General features: G+C 41.8%; 1 protein-coding gene across 9 annotated transcripts in view; it reads right to left on the bottom strand.

Moving 5' to 3' along the window:
- Nucleotides 1-1,591: 1,591 nt before the first annotated feature.
- Nucleotides 1,592-20,339, bottom strand: part of Macf1 (microtubule actin crosslinking factor 1) — a 389,588-nt gene continuing 370,840 nt past the window's right edge. For 7 of the 9 annotated variants that reach the window (XM_029554606.1, XM_029554605.1, XM_029554607.1 and 4 more), the window contains 6 exons: nucleotides 18,406-18,423; nucleotides 14,977-15,094; nucleotides 6,932-7,143; nucleotides 5,785-5,895; nucleotides 3,040-3,169; nucleotides 1,592-2,304 (listed from right to left, as the gene is read on the bottom strand). In XM_029554606.1, the coding sequence (XP_029410466.1) occupies nucleotides 2,048-2,304; nucleotides 3,040-3,169; nucleotides 5,785-5,895; nucleotides 6,932-7,143; nucleotides 14,977-15,094; nucleotides 18,406-18,423 (846 nt within the window). In that variant the 3' untranslated portion in view covers nucleotides 1,592-2,047. The remainder of the gene's footprint in view (nucleotides 2,305-3,039; nucleotides 3,170-5,784; nucleotides 5,896-6,931; nucleotides 7,144-14,976; nucleotides 15,095-18,405; nucleotides 18,424-20,339) is intronic. The other 2 variants (XM_008850247.3, XM_008850248.3) reach the window with 1 other exon arrangement.

Here is a 20,339-nt window from a genome sequence, read left to right as displayed (position 1 = left end):
CAGTTAAAATAAAGGAGCAGGATTCGATTGGCTTCCAGCATTAAGACCAAATCTCCAGTGGGCTCTAACTTCACTTGACTATCTTCAATAATTGGGTATAGTGTTTTCCTTCCTGAGTTTGGTGATCAGCAAGAAGGCCTCAGGGCAGCTACTCCCTGTAGCCTTGTTCACTGTGGAGAATGTCAGGAAATACATGTGTAAGTGCAAGAGTAGCTGGAGGAATTCTTGAGGTTTGCATAACTGGAAAACATCTCCTGGCTAGGTTATAACTAGCATCAGATATGCATCATTTGTCCACAAACCACACCTGTGAGAAGGAGCTGACCAGTCTATGAACACATAGCTTCTATTCAAACCACTTCTGAATGGTTCTTTAGGGATCATCTTCTGATCAGCTAGCTCAGAAGAATTATGGTTCTTTCTATACCTTGCCTTGCCATTGGTTTTCTCCTACAGCAGGCAGAACAGCCTTTTCATGGTTAACAGGACAACCAATCTTGCTTCTGAAATTCTACCATTTAAACAGAAATTTCAACATACTGTGGAACATTTGCCCTGTTCGCTTCAGAATGTTTTTGATTTCTAACACCAGTTTCTTAGATATTATCTAATCATGCAGGTGGATAGAATTCCTACACATGTATTAATGATACCTTGGTTCTTTACCTTGTTAAAATTAACAAGGGTAAAAGAAACAAGAAAAAATTGAGCTCTATAATTTATCCATCAAGAAAGCTTGATTTGAATAATGTATTTAAGTACTACAACATTTTCATACCTTAGGGGTAACATTTAAATATAAAGTAGTGGTTCAGAAGAAAATCAGGAATTACAAAACATTTGTTACTGCAAGCAATTTTAATACAAAAGTGTATCTTGTTTTTAAACAGTTCATTGGTAGAGCTTCAGTTTCTGCCTCAATTAAAACCAATTGAGATAATCACACAGCAACATGGTCGGAGCTGAAGAGAAACAGCAGCTAAAAAACAGGAGCTCCAGACAGCCCCTCTTAGTGGTCACTTGGTCAGCTGACTTTATTACACGCACAAAAAAGACGGAAGCAAACGGGACTGGTGAACAGTGTGCTGGTGAACTCCATTAAAGGAAGAGCAAGTGTTTGTCTTAGGTTCGCATTTCAGAATAGGCTCATGGAATTCACGTCCTCTTTTTTTTTTTTTTTTTTTAAAAAAAAAAAAAAAAAAAAAAAAAAAAAAAAAAAGATGCAGATAAACAAATCTGTAATTCACAATGCCACCAAGGAGCCTCCCTCACCAGGGGTCTGGGTCCTGATGGGCAGGAATTATTGATAGCTAGGCTGGACAATTACAAATCAGTTTAAAACCCCTGTGTTCTGACAGTTTCTGGTTTCATTTTACCCCTGAATTCTAGCAGCTCTATGTTCTTTTTAAACACCTAGTACTGAGACATTATTCCAAGACAGTATTGCAATGAACACTTTTTGCTGTATTGTATACAAAAGCTATCTTTGATGAGGTTCTGTCTCTTCAGCTAAAATTACATGACATCAAAACAATGGAAAAATGGAGTTGTGAGTGCCCTCTCCTTAGTTTTGCTAATTGAGGTGTCTGTGATTTACAAAAGAATAGGTTCTTAAACACTGTGGCTTTTTTTTTTTTTTTAAATATAATTTATCTTGCTGAGACAGCAAGTCAAGTTTATAAAGAAGATGCATTTAGGAATAATCCTAAAAGATAAAGCAGGTTTACAACCCTGCACCACACAGAAACCCTACTTAGAGGCTTTTCTTTTTTAATACACATTTGTATCTTGACCTTTTCATTTGTTTTCCTCAAATATTTCATTTCTGGGCCCCATCCATTACAGGGTTACCAGGAGACAAATTTTATCTACATAAATATTCACATGAAAATAGTAACTTACAAAAAGGAAAAAAAAATAAGGCAGCTTCATAACACAGTTATTCTTTTACACTTTTAACAATATAATTTCTCCCATTCAGAATAAATATACACCCAATGTATGGAGCAGGATTCAAGTGGATAGTGGCTGGGGTGCTTGTACAGTGTTACCGCTTGGGACCCGGAGTCCTGGGGGAGGCAGTGGTGGTCTTCTTAGACATAGTTGGGATTTTGGAAGGTTTGGTGAGCCCTCTTCTGGAGTTGCCCTGGCCCCCTGCGGCGCTGCTTTCGGATGTATCTGAACAAGCAGACTGTGTTTCTAAAAGGTCAAAGTCAGAGGCATCACTTCCTCGCCGGCTGCTGGCTCGACTTCCGGCCCGACTTCCAGCCCGACTCCCAGGGCGACTGGTGGACTTTTTAGGGTCTGGAATTCAAAAAACAGGAGACTTAATAAGGGAATGGTGTGGAAACACAAGTGATTGGAGGCCTAGGTGCTGTTCCTAACACCTTTTGGTTTGCTGTGTGGCCTTTCTGGACCTGCACTTTCTCATCTGCACAAAGGCAAGGGGGAGCCTTTTCTGACTTGTGAAGCTACTGGCAAAGCTTCCTGCTGAGGAATAAGAAGCTGCTGTTTGCAGCCGGGCCATCTTCCACACCTCAAAAGCAGACAGACAGGCTGCTCAATCGTGCTGGCACAGATGGGCGAACAGTTGAGGTAGTATGTGAGCAGATGGCAAATGGAGGTGAAAAGCCAATTTCCAGGTTCTCGGGAGGAACAGCCAGCTATTTATTACTTTCCCACCTCACCAGCAACCACGAAAAATACCGAGTTTGGAAAAATCACTAACAAATGACTTAAACTGCCTTTGCTCTAGACCGGCCCTTTCTTCTGTTCACACTCTCAACCCAGATGATTTCTGATACCGAGCAGGGGCCCCAGCACTGGGTACAGAAGGTTAGAGATATTTGCAGTGACAAGAGAAAAAGCAATGGCTGTCTGAAGAAGCACAGCTCTATTTTACTGGGCATCACACCAAAGGCTTCTCCTAGCACGGGCTCTGTGGGAGCACTGGCTGCTGGGAGGCCAGTGCTCTCATTCGTAGCCAGGCCATTCTTCCCACCCTGGGTCTGTTGCATGCTTCATGGAATGGATACTCACCAGCCCGATTAGTTCGGGCACCTGTGGAAGCTGGGGAGGAACTATTGCTGGTATCACCAGCAAGGGATGTTCGACTAGAATGAAAAGTTGGTGTTGGTCGTTTCAACTTGCTGCCTGTTGATGGAATAACCTTAAAAATAATGAAAGGTCGTATTTACTTATGAGATCTTTGACAGAAATTTAATTTTAAACTGTCTACTTAAAGGCCTCTTTATAACTGGCCATTTGAAAAGCAAATTAAAAGTCCAGGAAAACAAAAATTTAAAAAGTATCCTAGATGAGATACTGATTCTCAAAAAGATTTTAAGTTCCAATTTAAAATTGTGAAATGTCTTCTAATTCCTTATCTTGCTGACAAATTTCCCCTGGAAATGAGGCAAACATCTTCAAATATTAAGTTATTATAGTTATAACAAATAAGTATTACTGAATTAAGAGAAGAAAAATCCAAAACCCTGTTTACTAGTGTCTTGGGGCTAGAACTCTAAACTGCTGTTAGAGATTCCAGCACTGCTCTGATCTCTATCCCTGATGTGTCTTTGGGTCTCTCTTGGAAAATGAGGGATTAATCCTGTTTCTCCTTCATTTCTACCACCCTCCCTTTTTGCTCTATCGTCCTAGCCATCTGGGTCTCCTTGCTGTTTGTCAAATGGCCCAAGGAGGTCCCTAGTCTTGTCCCCTTGCTCTTTACTCAGCTAAGACTGTTACTACCGTAACACCCTTCCTCCCCAAATATATGTATTTTCCTTCACATTTCCTTCACGGGCTCTGTTGTAAGGACAACCTCATCAGAGAGGTTTACTTGTTTGTTGTTGCTTTGTGCCACATTAAAGCATCAATCACAGAAAAGCAGGGACCTTGTTTTATTACTTTATTCTCACATCCTTACTACCTACAACTACCTGGTAAAGAGGAAGGACTCTATAAAACCTTGCAGAATGGAAGATGCATAGAACCATTTCCTACCGTGGGAAAGAATGTCATGATTACTGGCACTGGTAGGAGCTACATTTTCTTACCTTTTTTTCTTTTTTAAAGATCGTAGACTTATTTTAGAGAAAATAATATTTTAAGTATTTAAAGTCTGTTTTAAATATCACTTAATGTCACAGTATACTATTTCAATTCCTCTTTGAAATAAGTTGGGTAAATTGTTTTCCAGAACCTTGAAGATGCTTATATAGAAAGGAGAGTAAAGCAACCTCTCATTGTGTTTGTTGCATTTTTTAATAAAGGAAAAGCAAAGCGACAGGAAAATGATTAACATTCAAGCAGTAACTCTCCTGGCCACCAGGAGGGGCACCAGTTCCCGAAGCTCTCCTTCCTGAGCACTGCTGCTATGGAGCCTCTGGCCTGGGGTTTGAAGTTAGGGCACGGCCTGGCTACAGGATTATCCGTGCGTAAAGAACTTGAAATGAAAGTTATTAAAATATAGCATCTTAAGACAAAAAAGGCCTATCAGAATTGTATGAGAATTTGAATTTTTCCAAATTGTGAGATTCTCATGAAGCTGGGGCCATTTATAGAATAGCAAGGCCGGCAAGTTGATTCTTGGGAGTCTACCGGCAGTCAGTCTCTATAATATGCTCGAAACCAGATAATTTCTGAGCCAAGTTTTAGTTGGGAGTGGAATGAATCCCAAAGTGGCAGTTCATTCACAGCTACTGGCCTGTGCCTTCTCTTGTTTCTCTGGCTGAAGTTTTGCCTGATCAAAGGCCTATAAAATATATGGTTCATAGAGCCGAGCGTGGTGACGCACACTTGGGAGGCAGAGGCAGGTGGATCTCTGTGAGTTCAAGGCCAGCTTGGTCTACACAGTGAGTTCCAGGACAGCTGGGACTATAGGGAGACCCTGCTTCAAAAAGACAAAAAAAAAAAAAGGTCCAACACTTCCCTGTAGGAGATGAGATGCAAATTGCACTGCTACTAGATAAGCCTCTGGCCTGGGTTTTGTTTCAGGTTTTTTTTCTTTTTTTGAGACAGGGTCTCACTATGTAGCCCAGGAGGTATTAAAGTCATGATCTGGCTGCGTTGGCCTCCCAAGGGCTGGGATTACAGGTGTGTGCCACAACACCCAGCCATATTTTGGTTCTGTGACACTGTTCTTCCAAAAATAGGCATTTTAATGGCTGTACTTGAAGACATTTAACTGTTGGCAAGTGTATTCTAATCAAAGCTATAGAGATCCAGGTGCCTAGGCCAAGGAATTGAGAAAGTAGAACTGGAGCCCCAGAGCACTGGTCACTGACAGAGATGCTGTGATTGGCTGAAGTAGACAGCACCCATGCCTTGGACCCATGTGGCAGCACCAACCACCCTGGGCAGGGGTCTTGCAAATCATACTCCTAAATACATAGAACATTGGTGAACATGCACTGTAGTTGAATTTCAAGTGTTCATAACTCGTCTGTGCATCTGACATTTGGAGACATCAAGAGACATAATTATAAGTAATAACAAATAAAACACGAGGAATATCTATTATTAATCATCCTGAATACATATGCTGAACTGCATAAAAGTTGTTAAACAATGTTGTTTTAGGCATCTCTTATTCATCTCCAATTTTGGTGAATCCGAGTTAGAAACTCCTGAAAACACTGGATCAGATCAATCAGCTGTGTCAGCAAGCACCCGAGAGATGGAAGAGACATGGGATCATGTCAGGAAGAAGAGCTGGGCAGGTTCTTGGCATGAGTGAGGGCCTCTTCGTTGACTGTCCCACTCAGCAAAGCCATACTCTACCTCAGGGCTGAGCAGCTGGAGGTCAGGACAATGGTTGTCCCTGACATGGGTGCCAGCTTTACTGTTTACCAACCAGGGTTTGTCATAACAGCGAGAGAACTGAAGTGGAGTCTGTGAAATGGAAATCCAAAGGGAAGGGCAGGAACAATTGAAAATGGAACAGAAAGGGGAGTAAATCGGGAACAGAAAAAAAAAGACACTAAATTTTAAAGAAACAGAAAACAAACGAAATGTACATCAGTCCAATGGGATGAAAGGGACCAGGTAGAAAGGCATCCCACTGCCAACAAGCAAGCTGAGCTATTAGCTCCTGCTGCACAGACAGTGCCTAGACTTTCAAAACTAGTAACTGTAACTCTGAATGAGCTCAAACTCAAGCTGGGAATAAGAGGAAAGAAATGTTTCTGGTGTAATCAGCCCCAACAGTTATTTTTTGGTTGTTTTTGAGTGTTTTTTTTTTGTTTGTTTGTTTTTGAGGATTTTTTTTTGTTGTTGTTGTTATTTTGTCTTTTTTTTTCCCTGGCACCAAGGACCGAACCCAGGGCCTTGTGCTTGCTAGGGAAGCGCTCTATCACTGAGCTAAATCTCCAACCCTGAGGGTTTTTTTTTGAGATAGTCTCTCTGTAGCTCCAGCTGGCCTGGAACTCACAGTGTAGACCAGGCCTCAGTCTCACAGAGATCAACCTGCCTCTGTCTCCTGAGTGCATGGATTACCAACAGGTATTTTAAATATTTTATTTATTTTATGTGTGTGAGTATACTGTCTGCATGTATGTAAGTGCACCCATGTTGTGCAATGCCCTCAGAGGCCAGAAGAGGACATGAGATCCCCTGGAACAGAAGTTACAGATGGTTGTTAGTCGCCATGTGGGTGCTGGGAGCTGAATCTGGGTCCTCTGTAAGAACAGCTGGTGTTCTTAACTGCCGAGCCATCTCTCCAGCTCCACCAACAGGTATTTTAGTAAATGTTTTTTCCAATCATCTTAAGGTGGTGAATCTTAACCACTGTGGGAACTGGGCATTCTTGGTAGAGGTAGAATTGTTCTGTATGTGTCTATGTACCTTCTCCTGCTAGTCTTTTCAGAAGCTTCCCTGATCAATGAACATCTACCAAGAGAAGGACATGATAAAAGAGGTCAGCACATACCTTGGTCCCACTGGCTGGGGTGGCTGGAGAAGAAGGCATGGATGTACAGCTGTGGTTACTCTGACTAGCACTTGAGCTGGATCGAGTGGGAGAAGCTGCCCGGGAAGATGGCTTGGATCTTCGACCCCTTGATCGGAATGGAGTCATTCCCTGTGATGCCCCTTCTGGTAGGATGAATTTTTCTCTAAGTTCGATGTTAGTTCTACCTCGTGCTAAAAAGGGAATGAACATACACATACATGTCAGTTATCTTAAAAATTTACCTTGGATGGCTGATCATACAGCTGCTTGACCCCATGATAACAGTAAAGTTTTCGATTTTGTACCATCTGTGGATTCTTTAAAACTAGAAGTTCATGAATTATCAGCTTTGTCATGGTTCTAATCCACAGCAGACACACTGGCTAAAAAGAGCCTTGCTTGCTCTAATAAGCAAGCCTGTGAATAGAGGACCATCCTTTCTGTCTGGCTTTGCCACTGTCCCCTGGGATAAGCACACTGTAACTGTTCAAGGTGAAACAGATGCAGGACACAAGCCTCTGACCTTAATCAAACCACTCTTTTCTCTCTCATAGACATGTATACTTTTTGTGCAATTTTTACAAGAGATGTAGTAATGATATGGTGGAGAAAAACACATTAATGAAATTCACATTGTCTAGACTCTTCCATTTGAATTCAGTCAATAATAATCCTAAAGAGAGGGGTTCAGGAAGTCAGATAGTACAAAGATGAGGACAGAATCATTAAGAAGTAAACATGTAGGGAGAGAGAAAAAGATCAAGACCATGCACAAAACTTGCCAGTGAGAACTGTTACGTAAAAACCAAAAGCAGTAAAGCTGAAGGGGCAACTGCAAGTAGGAGAGGAAGATCGAGGTGGAGGGACTCTGGAACCAGACTGAGGACCAAATAGGTGCTGTCCCCTGGCTTTCTGGAGCTGTAAGACCAGAACTTAAAATGTAGACTCATCTGGGCGTGGTGGTGCACGCCTTTAATCCCAGCACTCGAGAAGCAGAGGCAGGCAGATCTCTTTGAGTTCAAGGCCAGCCTGGTCTACACAGGAGTTCCAGGCCAGCTGGGGCTACAGGGAGACTCTAAGTACTCATCAACAAATGCTAAATGTGGATGACACTACTAATTTAAAAGAAATACTTCCTCTAGAACATGTTCTTTGATTTCTGAGTCTTCTACCTCCTCAATCACTCTAGACTGCTCCGTCTTAGAATACATTAGATACATCTGTGCTGGATAGCTTTAGTTGTCAACTTGACACACCTGGGTAGAGGGTAGAGTGAGACTCAATTGGGAAATTGTCTCCACTGAACTGGTCTGTGGCCATGTCTGTGGGCATTTTCTTACTGAGTGAAGTGGGAGGGCCCTGTTTACTGTGGGCAATGCCACCCCTGGGCAGGTAATTCTGTATTGTATAAGGAAGCAGGTTAAGCATGGGCCAGGAGAGCAAGCCAGTAAGCAGCATTCTTCCATGGCCTGTGCTTCACCTCCTGCCTCTAGATTCCTGCCCTGAGTTCCTACCTTGGGTTCCCTAAGTAGTGAACTGGGACCTGGGACATATAAACCAAACCCTTTCCTCTACCAGCTGGTATTTCAGAGTGTTTTGTCATAGCAATTGAAGGCAAAGGCAACTAAGAACAACATCTAAACAAATAAGACTTTCAGGAAACCTGGAGAAGGGAACCATTATGACCAAAATGTTAATCATTCTTTTTTCCCTCAACATGTTGTATGTTAACATCAAAGCATCAGGTATTTTGTTTTTGAGACAGGGTCTCCCTGTAGCCCCAGCCTGCCTGGAACTCGCTATGTAGACAGGCTGGCCTTGATCTCAGAGATCCCCCTGCCTCTGCCTCCAGAGTGTTGGGATTAAAGGTGTATGCCATCATGCCCAGCTAAAGCATTAGGTTCTACCACCAGCCAGTGACTGCTACTTTGGACCTTGGTTTCTTCACCAGTGGTGATCAGGCTACTGGATCTCTGACCTAGATGGGCTGTATAGTCTGTGTCTTAATGGTCTTTGATGCAGTTAGTTCTTTCTTTCCATCGTGTAGCACAGTACTTCCTTCTCCTTAGGTCCCAAAGCACTGTGTCTCTGCAGTTTCATTCCCTGGCTATTAGTTTTCTATTAAACTCCTTTTCCAGACTTCACCACTTTTCTGTGCCTACACTCATTAGGAAGCATTCTTTCTCAAAGTGCATTTCCTTCACACTTGGGTACTTCAGTAAGACTGCATATCACCCAAAACAGTAGTGTAGAACTTACACTTAACTACTTTGCCTGTTCAAGTGACCAATACAATGGTGGGAATAGGGGACATGAAGCTGACACAGAGGTAACACTGATGGGTGAAAATCACCTACTCAGCTGGGGATCTGGACACCTCAAAAGAACTGTTTGTGGCCCTAAGTCATGATAAACTTCAGATGTGTGGTCTCAAGCAAGTGAACTTTTGATAGTTCATTTCTAAGTAAATTGTGCCTGAAAAATCAGCAGAGAATACAAGAGGAAGACTGATTGCAGATAGCTACATTTTAAATGTTTTAGTGAGGGCTACAGGCTGGGTGTGGTGGCATGCACCAGCTACTCCAGAGGCTGAGGTAGAGAAGATGCTTCAGTCCAGGAGCTGGGACCAGCTTGGGCAAAAAGAACAAAATTCCATCTACACAGACACACAGATGCTGAACAGCTGTGACGTTGTGCATCCGTAACCAGTGGTAGGGAAGGGAGACAGTCTAGCCAAAATAGCAAGCTCCAGGTTTAGTGAGAGACCCTGTCTCACAAAAAGCAGAGAAATGTTTGAGGAAGACATTCCAACATCCACCTCTGGGTACCATACACTCCAGTACACTTAGGGTATATCACTATTAAAATACTGGAATGTCTTTTTCTTTGCACAACAATATACACACTTTTAATACGAGGATATCAAGACTATTCCTCCATTCTGTGTATGTCTCACATAAAATTTCAGCTAGTTGGGGCTGGAGAGATGGCTCAGCAGTTAAGAACACTGGTTGTTCTTGCAGAAGACCCAGGTTTGAATCCCAGCACCCACATGGCCGCTAACAACTGTCTGTGACTCCAGTTTGAGGGGATCCAATGCCCTCTCTTCTGACCTCCATGGGCATTGCATGACATGGGTGCACTAACATACACACAGGCAATACACTCATACGCATAATAAATATAAAGGCAACATACTCATACACATAATAAAAATAAAAAAATTTTTTATAATAAAGTATTTTTTTTTCTTTTTCTTTGGTCTTTTTGAAGCAGGGTCTCCCTGTAAGCCCCAGCTGTCCTGGAACTCACTATGTAGACCAGGCTGGCCTTGAACTCACAGAGACCTGCCTGCCTCTGCCTCCCATGCGTTGGGACTACAGGCGTGTGCCACCACGCCCAGCTAATAAAATATTTTTTAAAATCTCACCTCTACTCATTAGGAGAGGGAGGCACATTTTCTTCAATGGTGTAACCACTGGTAAGTAGTCTATGCTCCTGTAAGTAATCCTGTACTCTGGTTCAACACACACACACACACACACAGAGTCAACTGATTTATGCCAACCAGTCTGACACATCAGCTTATCTTTAGAATGTTATGCCAATCTACACACTCCAAAATAACAGACTTCTACTTGGCCAATGCTCTGTTGTGTGCAGGTAAAAATTTTACAATGATAAGTCAAAAGATCTCTCTGCTGTTGTAATTTAGATATGAGAAATTACTAACTGCTCTCTTCTTTTTGAAGCACTTCCTTTGCCTGGCTTCAAAGACACTTTTCTTGGTTATCCTTCCTCCCTGACCACTCCTTAACCTTTAAATACAGGATACAATATAGGCTATTACAGTCCCAAAATTAGAAAGAGTATTCATAGTAGCTGACTGTTTTGGGCAGTGGTGGTGACTAAACCCGGACCTTGTGCACCCTAGTCAAATGCGCTAATACAGGTAACCCCTCAGCCTCAATGTTTTAGTAGGGGAAGCTCTATCCCTAAACTTATACCTATAGAATATCCTGACAGGAGCCATCTCAACTTCCATCTTCAACTGCCAAAGAGGCCATCATTTTCCCAAGGGCCATCTGACATTGGCTAGTAAATTTTTAGTTCCAAGTTATTGTTTAATGGGTACAAGAGTTTTGATTTTACAAGACAAAAGGATACTTTTGTGGATGTATGGTACAATGTGAATATGTTTAACTGTATGCTCAGGCTTAAAAAAAATTATTTTTTAAAAAATCAGTTCTTTAGTCCCAGCACTTGGGAGGCAGAGGCAGGCAGATCTCTGTGAGTTCAAGACCAGCTGGGGCTACAGGGAGACCCTGTCTCAAAAAGCACCAACATACACACACACACACACACACACACACACACACACACACACAAATCAGTTCTTTTAAATCTCGAAATGAAGATTTTTACTTCTTTGAGTAATAAAATAATTTGTCTGAGCCTCAAAAATCATACACAGTACAGCAGGCATAGGAATATCCATTTTTTAAAAGAACATTTTCAAAAATTAAAAAAATATTTATTTAACCGGGCGTGGCGGCGCACACCTTTAGTCCTAGCACTCGGGAGGCATAGGCAGGCGGATCTCTTGTGAGTTCAAGGCCAGCCTGGTCACATAGTGAGTTCCAGGACAGCAGGGGCTACAGGGAGACCCTGCCTCAAAAAGACCAAAAAAAAAAAAAAATTATTTTTATGATTTATTTTCATTTTATGAGGGTTTTGCCTGCCAATATACCATGTGCATGCAAAGTCTGCAGAGGCCCGAAGAGGGCACTGGATCCCCTGGAACTGGAATTACAGCCAACATGTGGGTGCTAGGAACCAAACCTAGGTCCTCTACAGGGGCAACCAGTGCTCTTTAACTGCTGATCCATCTCTCTAGCGCCCCTGCTTCTTTAATTTTAAAAATTAATATGTGGGTGGGTGTGCATGCCACGGCTTGTCTGTGGAGGTGAGAGAACAGCTTGTAGGAGCTAGTTTTCTACCTCGCTCATGTGGTTCTGGTTATTAGGCAGCAGGTACCTTGAACCTGCTGAGCCATCTCACCAGCCCTAGGAGCAGTGTTTTTATCTCCACCCAAAGCATTTTGATTTCCTTTGCTATAGATGAAATAGAATAAAATTTCTGACTATAGCAATACCACAAAAATTGTTTATGTGGCAAACCTACCTAGCAGAATATTTTTACTTTTTTTTGTCTCCCTGTAGCCCCAGCTGGCCTGGAACTCACTATGTAGACCAGACTGGACTTTAACCTACAGAGATCTGCCTGCCTCTGCCTCCCAAGTGCTGGGATTAAAAGCGTGCACCACCATGCCTAGCATATTTTTACTTTTTACATTTGGCTAAAGCAACACGATCTGAGAGCTTTCATGTTTCTCAATAGCTATATAAAAGGAAATAACAAGTGAATGGGTAATAGTAATCTTGTCATTAATTCTGATGCTCAGTATAACATTCTCTATGGCCCACAGAATACAACACAAATATAAACTCTACCACAAAGAGTGTTTCAAGAAGCCGCATTAGTTCTATAAAGTCCCTAGATAGATTTTGTTCAGTTTCCTCTCTATTTTTCTGAGGCAGGGCCTTCCTCTGCAGTTAGGGCTGCAGCTCTCAATGTTTCTGTTTCCATCTCCTAAGTAGCTGGGATTATAAGCATGTGCTATCAGGCCCAGCAATTTGTCTTCTTGATGTTCATATCTAACGTACTGACATCCATCCCAACCCTTAGGTGTTCACCTCCTAGCACTGTTTTTCATTTGATGAAAAATAACTTATTCTGCTTATAGATGGTAAGAAAACTACTGAGGAATTTTCTATTTCAGTCAATGGCTAGAAGTGATTCCCAAGTTCCAAGAAGTTTTTCCTATAGGGGCACAGAGAAGTCTTACCTTTGCTCTGAAGGATGCAGAAAAGAGTACCAGTGGTCCATAGAAAATAGCTACTAGGCTGCCCTCCCAAATTTCCTTGGAGTTCCAATTTTTATAGAGTAAGATAAGGATAAAGCAAGCAGTATTCTCCCTGGTCAGCAGCACAATATAATTGTGAATAGAGCAGGCAGCAAATAAATAGGCAACCAAGGATTCTAAAATGCCACATGTAGAATCTCTTTTGCTTAATCATACATGACAGAAAAAGTGAGACTTTATTAATGATCTCACAAAGGTTCATCTGCTTTGCCTTCTGAGTGCTGGAATTAAAGGCATGTGCCACTGTACCCAGCTAATGAAGACTTTTAAATTAAGGACACTGGTTCATGATATGATTAAAATCTAAAATTGAGTAAATCCTTTCAGAGTTTATCAGAAAAAGTATTTTCAAATTAAAGAAATCTGATGGGAATTATTACTGCTTAGCCATTATTCTGGTTTGTTGGGAGTAAATGCAGAGTGAATTAAAGTTACAGGAAAAATTTATGGACATATTTGAATTCATGTGAGAATCATATCCTTTAGCTCTGTCCTTTCTAAATCCTGAGTATGATTATAAACCACTTTCAAAAAAGTCATATATAAGTATACTACAAACATTTATTTCAGCTAAGGCTATAAATAAGCCTTAATAACTTAATTATAAAGCTGGATTAGCAATGCATGTGAGTCTGAGATGTACAGGACAGGGGCCAGGAGCACCTGGCTCAAGAGCCAAGGCAGCTTGGACTTGAATCCCACTCTGCCATTCTACTGGCTGGATATTCTTGATCAGGTTATTAAAATTTCTGTTATTCAATAGAAATTTCCTACTCTACAGGATGGCAATAATAGAATCTGCACCTCATAGGATGGATATGAGCATAAATGTATACTTATTCATAGTGTGCTTATAGTAGTATAGTAGTGTGTGGCACCTAACTTATAAAGATATTTATTAAATAGATATTCAAATTCTGTGGATACCATCTCAACGGGAACGTCTTATGCCCTGTAAACATAGGTTGTTGGAAAAGTGATGATTTGGATATTTTGAGCATTCACCAAGGCAGCAGCTATTACAGAGCCAAGAGATGTTACAGTTTAAGAAGCAAAGCCATTCTCAAAGGACTAGGGTATGGGGGAAGAGGGACAAAGCATAAAAGCCAACCTATGGGAGACTGACTGGAAATCGAAGAGCTGGAATCAGAGCGCTTTATTTTACTTCCAGGATGGTGAACTAGAATAAAAAATATGTAAACACAAAGAAACAGAGACAGAGCAGGAAACGCAGAAACCAGTCAAGAAAGAAAAACTGGCAGACAGTTGGGGAGCCTCCTGTATATCCACAAGCAGTGGAGTGAACAAGGCTGAGCAGGATGTAGCACCTGGGATTTGGTCATTTGTCCCCCTGCTGCAGCCCTTATTCCTAGCTGCTCAGGCTAAGTTGATAGTTTCTTTTGCCTGCGGTGGGTGGTGCCTTCTCATGTCTTTGTAGGGAGATATTCCATGGTCTTGCTTACGCATCCATTTGTGGGGGCTGCTGGAATGTATTCTTTAACTTCCCTCCTGATCAAGGATGGTCACTGATCCTCTGCATGAGAATAACCCAACCTTTTCTCGGAGTTTCAGTCACAGGAATTATAAGCCAAAGAACCCAAGCTGAAGTGTACATGCGGCTTCTCTGTAGGTTAGTGCTAATGCCATGCCCCAAACTAAACAGATAATATAAATAAATTCTTTTTGTTTTGAGATGGGGTCTCATTCTAGCTCAGGCTGGCCTTGAACTTGCTATGAACTTGAGGATGATCTTGAACTTCTAATCTTCTGCCTCCACCTCCCAAGTGTGTGTCTAGAGACACCAGCAAATTAGTAATTCTCATTCCTGTGTTCATCCCTAACAGCATCAACGTCTGTATAGTTTTTTCTACTTGGAACCCTGAGCTCTAATCTGTGCTAGATGGGATACTAGGCACGTTAACAAAAGAACAAAAACCTGGAAGGCACACCATCAGGACTTCTTGTAAGCATGGAAAATCAGTGTTGTGAGCCAACTCTCATCCTATTATGTCATTCATGCTCAAGGTGACATCCTTACCTCGGCAGGGATCATTTTTCACTAAAAACTCATCCAAGGCCATCCATCCTCCACCAACACGGACCATTACTGTGCTGCGCAGAATACGGACCAGCCGCAACTGCTGAGAATCCCCAAACTGTAATCAAGGGGAAATTTAGTTAATAGACTGCCTTAAAGTAGACCCATACCCTTTCATCCTCCACAGAGCAGACAGCATTCAGACAGGAATTGGGGAAAATTTTGAACTCTATTCTGCATTTTTACATTTGCAATAAAAAGTTAGCAAACAGCGAAGCAGAAACACTAAGCTACAGAGCAGTGTTTTCAAATACTTTCCCCTGCTCGTCACACCCCTACTCCTGCACCAGAAGTAGAGGTGGGAGATGGACAGGTATTTGTTCACTTTGACTCTCAAAGATTCTGTGCAAATGAGCACCCCACACTGCTATGTTCTTTTCTTAAAGAAAGGGAGGGGGTCAATGTCTGAATACAGTGTGCTCTAAAGTTAAGTGGACAGTAGTAAATACTACTAAGTCAAGCATTAAGGAAACTCTTGCAAAGCATCCTCATTACAAGCTCGTGAGAAAATTTGATTTTCTTCATCTGGTTCTCAGAAGTACACCCTAAGTATTTTCTGATTGTGATGTTACTGAAGAAAAAAAGGTTTTTTTTTTTGGCTAAACAAATGATTAGATAGCATTAACATTTAGTTGAAGAAACAGAAATTTTAATCTTACCATGATTAGAAATAGTGTTCAGTAATCATTTTAGACCTTAGAACAAGCATGATCTCATTTTAATTTCCTTTTTTTTCTTACCTAAAAATCCCCACATCTGAGTCCTAATTATTTGGCATTTTCCACTGTATAAACCACCCTTTCCCCAAAGTGAAGAGACAACAAAAGAAAAGTATACTAAGACTCCAAAACACACCAGACATTTGGTTAAAGAAATGGAATTCCTAAGGTTACTGAAGGACAATGTTTGGGGAGGGGAGGTAAGGAAAAGGACCTACTTAATCACCTAATCAGGGTTTTCAAAGTTACAAAGAAGAATCATAACTTTGAAACAGAGAAAAATTGAAAATTCAAGAAAGGATGCTTGAGAAGGATAACCATCCTTCCTCAATAATAATAAATTGATGGTAATTCTCCTTATTCTTTAGTTCTTCTGACTCAAATGTACTATTTATATAGGCAGAAAGCCTGAGAAGTATTTTCCCTTCCTTCCCTAGCCATTACTTTGAAAACAAATAGTCCTACACTTAATAGTTTTTAAGTTTCTATACAAAGTGACCAGTGATAGCACAGTGCAGTAGAATCAGCCCAGAGTTCTAAGGCAAAAGATCCTTGCCAGGAAGGAAGTTGCTCCCTGTCTTGGAGGAAACAGATTCTGGGGAAATCACTGAGGTGCCATTAGTGACCTGAGCTACTATTTGAGTTTTTTTTTTCTGGGTAGGTGAGGAAAGGTTAAGAAAAGCACCTGTGAGTTGACCAGAGTGAATAGGAAGGAACCTTGTAGTTGCTTTATTCTTAGAATATGCACCCTACAGTTTATTATTCCATTGAGTTCATGGTTGCTTTTTCTTAATATCTCCCTGAAGCTCTGTTTGAAATATTCTAACTTGCTTCTGTTGAGCTCTAGAAAAAGAGCTGAGCCAAGGCATTTGGGGCCAGAATGATGAGTGGTGAGAAGGCTATACAGCTCCAGGAGCCTACGGAACAGGGCTGTGAGAAAGCCACAAAGAACTCAGAACCAGAGTCCTGGGAGCCAGTAACTACTGTTTCCTTCTCCCACCAGAACGTAGGCTATTGTAACACAGTTGTGTGTGGCACATAATTTTTGAGGCCTCAGGTGTGAACTTCGTGATTCTGTTCAAAATATCAGAATGACTCATCAGATGAGATGCTCTCCTGGTTAATGGAGTAGTGGAGGAAGGGGTCAGTGTCTCTTCAAGGAGGCCCTAGTAGTAGCTGCAGTCATCAGGAAGCAGGCATGCTGGACATTTGACTACAATAATTTATTGATTAATTGCAATACTGGGGATAGAACCCAGAGACATGTTAAGCAAGTGTTCTATCACTAAGCTGTACTGTTTATCTTTTTATTTTTAAGTTTTGAGACAGACTTGCTCAATTTCCAAAGCTGGCTTCAAACTGGCTTTCAACTGGCAATCCTGTCTCAGCTTCCCAAGGAGCTAGAAATATAGGCATAAGACACAATGACTTATTTAAAGCCACTTGACTGTTCTCATCTTTGGATTTTTCTAGCCCTGTTCTTTCTACTGGCCCACAGTATTACTATAGACAGTGATTATTGCAGTGGCTGGAATTTAACATTCATCAAGGGCTTTAATTAATTCTTAGTGTTTCTAACCACAGTATTACTATATACAGTGATTATTGCAGTGGCTGGAATTTAACATTCATCAAGGTCTTTAATTAATTCTTAGTGTTTCTATCTTCCTATCAGAGAGAGAGAGAGAGAGAGAGAGAGAGAGAGAGAGAGAGAGAGAGAGAGAGAATTTTACTCATGCAACTTCCTTCCACATTTGAAAACACAGCACTAAAGAACCCTCAAAACGATCTGAAAGGTTAGAGTTGCCAAGTGGAGTCAAGGCTTCCAAAGCTTTGCATGAATCTAACACGAGCCCATTTGATTTTGAACGGCCAGCCATAATCTGCAAATTTAGGCAGTAGTCAATTATGATTTCCATACCTCCTTGGTACCTTAAAATTATAAAATATACATGTAAATAGCTATAATTATTAAGGAAGCACTTAGGTAGTATTAAGGTACCCTCAGGACTTTTTTGTTTTTGGTCTTTTTGAGACAGGGTCTCCCTGTAGCCCCAGCTGTCCTGGAACTCACTATGTAGACCAGGCTGGCCTTGAACTCACAGAGATCCACCTGCCTCTGCCTCCTGAGTGCTGGGATTAAAGGCGTGTGCCACCATGCCCAGTCCCTCGGGATTTTTTGACTCAAGTGTACATTACAAAATTTGTGTTAACTGCCAAAAGACATCTCAAATCAGAACTAAAACACAAGTACAAGACCAGGTTCTTCTTACTAGGTGGAACAGGTTGGTATGGAAGTCATATTACTTATAATTTAGTGCACGATACTGTTGTCTTCAGCCAATCTAATTCTGAATGGCACAGGTCATCTTTTTTTTTTTTTTTTTTTTTTTTTGAGACTCTGTGCTGGGATCAAAGGTGTGTGCCACCATGCCTGGCCCTCATTTTTTTTTTTTTTTTTAAGTGAGATTTTTATTCTTTTGCTGCTAAAACAGCTTTGGAATAATGGCCCTGTTAGTTTTTCCACTTGGTAAGACAACCAGATGTGACCCAGGCATGCTTCTCATTATGTCCTTAACCCGTAGCAAAGAACAGGCATCAGCTACAAAGACCATATCCATGGAGAAGGACATTGCAAGGCACACTGTACCTGATTGCCGAGGAAGAACTACAGACAGTAAGAATAAAGGATGCAGGGGGAAAAAGAGAACATGTTTGTCAAATTAACACTGAGGAACAGAAATCATGTCTTGCAAATATAAACTAACCATGTTACTGATCATCTGTCACAAAAATAACACTATAAAAACAAACAGAAGAAAATAAAATCTAACATGTAAACACAGAATTACGTGGACCATAATAAATGCCAGGTTAGATTTAAGGCAGAAGTACCCTGTCCTCTTCAGCTAGTAGCAGTGTGGTAGGATTTAGTGTAATTTCCTACTGAGTACAGCTATAGCCCTTGAGGACATTTTTGAAATGGAACCTGGATTTTCTTGTGTTTCAGTTGAAAATAGCCATCTAAATCCTCATGTAAACACAGAATTACGTGGACCATAATAAATGCCAGGTTAGATTTAAGGCAGAAGTACCCTGTCCTCTTCAGCTAGTAGCAGTGTGGTAGGATTTAGTGTAATTTCCTACTGAGTACAGCTATAGCCCTTGAGGACATTTTTGAAATGGAACCTGGATTTTCTTGTGTTTCAGTTGAAAATAGCCATCTAAATCCTCTTTGCCAATCATAGATTTTTTTTTTTTTTTTTTTGAGACAGGGTCTCATTACGTAGTTTTGGTTGGCCTAGATCTTACCATGTAGACCTAGACCAGGCTGGCCTCAAAGCAATAGAGATCTACCTGTTTCTGCCTCATGAGTTCAGGGACTGAAGGCATGTGCCACCATGCCCAGCTAATCACTGATTTTTTTTCTTAGAATTTTAGGGAATCTTGGGCGTGGTGGCGCACATCTTAACTTGGGAGGCAGAGGCAGGCGGATCTCTGTGCATTCAAGGCCAGCCTGATCTACATAGCGAGTTCCAGGACAGCTGGGGCTACAGGGAGTACAGGGAGACCCTGTCTCAAAAAGACAAAAAAAGAGAATTTTAGGGAATCTTGGGCGTGGTGGCGCACATCTTAACTTGGGAGGCAGAGGCAGGCGGATCTCTGTGCATTCAAGGCCAGCCTGATCTACATAGCGAGATCCAGGACAGCTGGGGCTATAGGGAGACCCTGTCTCAAAAAGACAAAAAAAGAGAATTTTAGGGAATCTTGGGCGTGGTGGCGCACATCTTAACTTGGGAGGCAGAGGCAGGCGGATCTCTGTGCATTCAAGGCCAGCCTGATCTACATAGCGAGATCCAGGACAGCTGGGGCTATAGGGAGACCCTGTCTCAAAAAGACAAAAAAAGAGAATTTTAGGGAATCTTGGGCGTGGTGGCGCACATCTTAACTTGGGAGGCAGAGGCAGGCGGATCTCTGTGCATTCAAGGCCAGCCTGATCTACATAGCGAGATCCAGGACAGCTGGGGCTATAGGGAGACCCTGTCTCAAAAAGACAAAAAAAGAGAATTTTAGGGAATCTTGGGCGTGGTGGCGCACATCTTAACTTGGGAGGCAGAGGCAGGCGGATCTCTGTGCATTCAAGGCCAGCCTGATCTACATAGCGAGATCCAGGACAGCTGGGGCTATAGGGAGACCCTGTCTCAAAAAGACAAAAAAAGAGAATTTTAGGGAATCTTGGGCGTGGTGGCGCACATCTTAACTTGGGAGGCAGAGGCAGGCGGATCTCTGTGCATTCAAGGCCAGCCTGATCTACATAGCGAGATCCAGGACAGCTGGGGCTATAGGGAGACCCTGTCTCAAAAAGACAAAAAAAGAGAATTTTAGGGAATCTTGGGCGTGGTGGCGCACATCTTAACTTGGGAGGCAGAGGCAGGCGGATCTCTGTGCATTCAAGGCCAGCCTGATCTACATAGCGAGATCCAGGACAGCTGGGGCTATAGGGAGACCCTGTCTCAAAAAGACAAAAAAAGAGAATTTTAGGGAATCTTGGGCGTGGTGGCGCACATCTTAACTTGGGAGGCA

Source organism: Nannospalax galili, unplaced genomic scaffold (assembly GCF_000622305.1).
Source record: "Nannospalax galili isolate Female #2095 unplaced genomic scaffold, S.galili_v1.0 scaffold944, whole genome shotgun sequence".
Taxonomy (NCBI): domain Eukaryota; kingdom Metazoa; phylum Chordata; class Mammalia; order Rodentia; family Spalacidae; genus Nannospalax; species Nannospalax galili.
The sequence above is the reverse complement of the archived record's forward strand: the minus strand, read 5'-3'. Positions and strand labels throughout refer to the sequence as shown.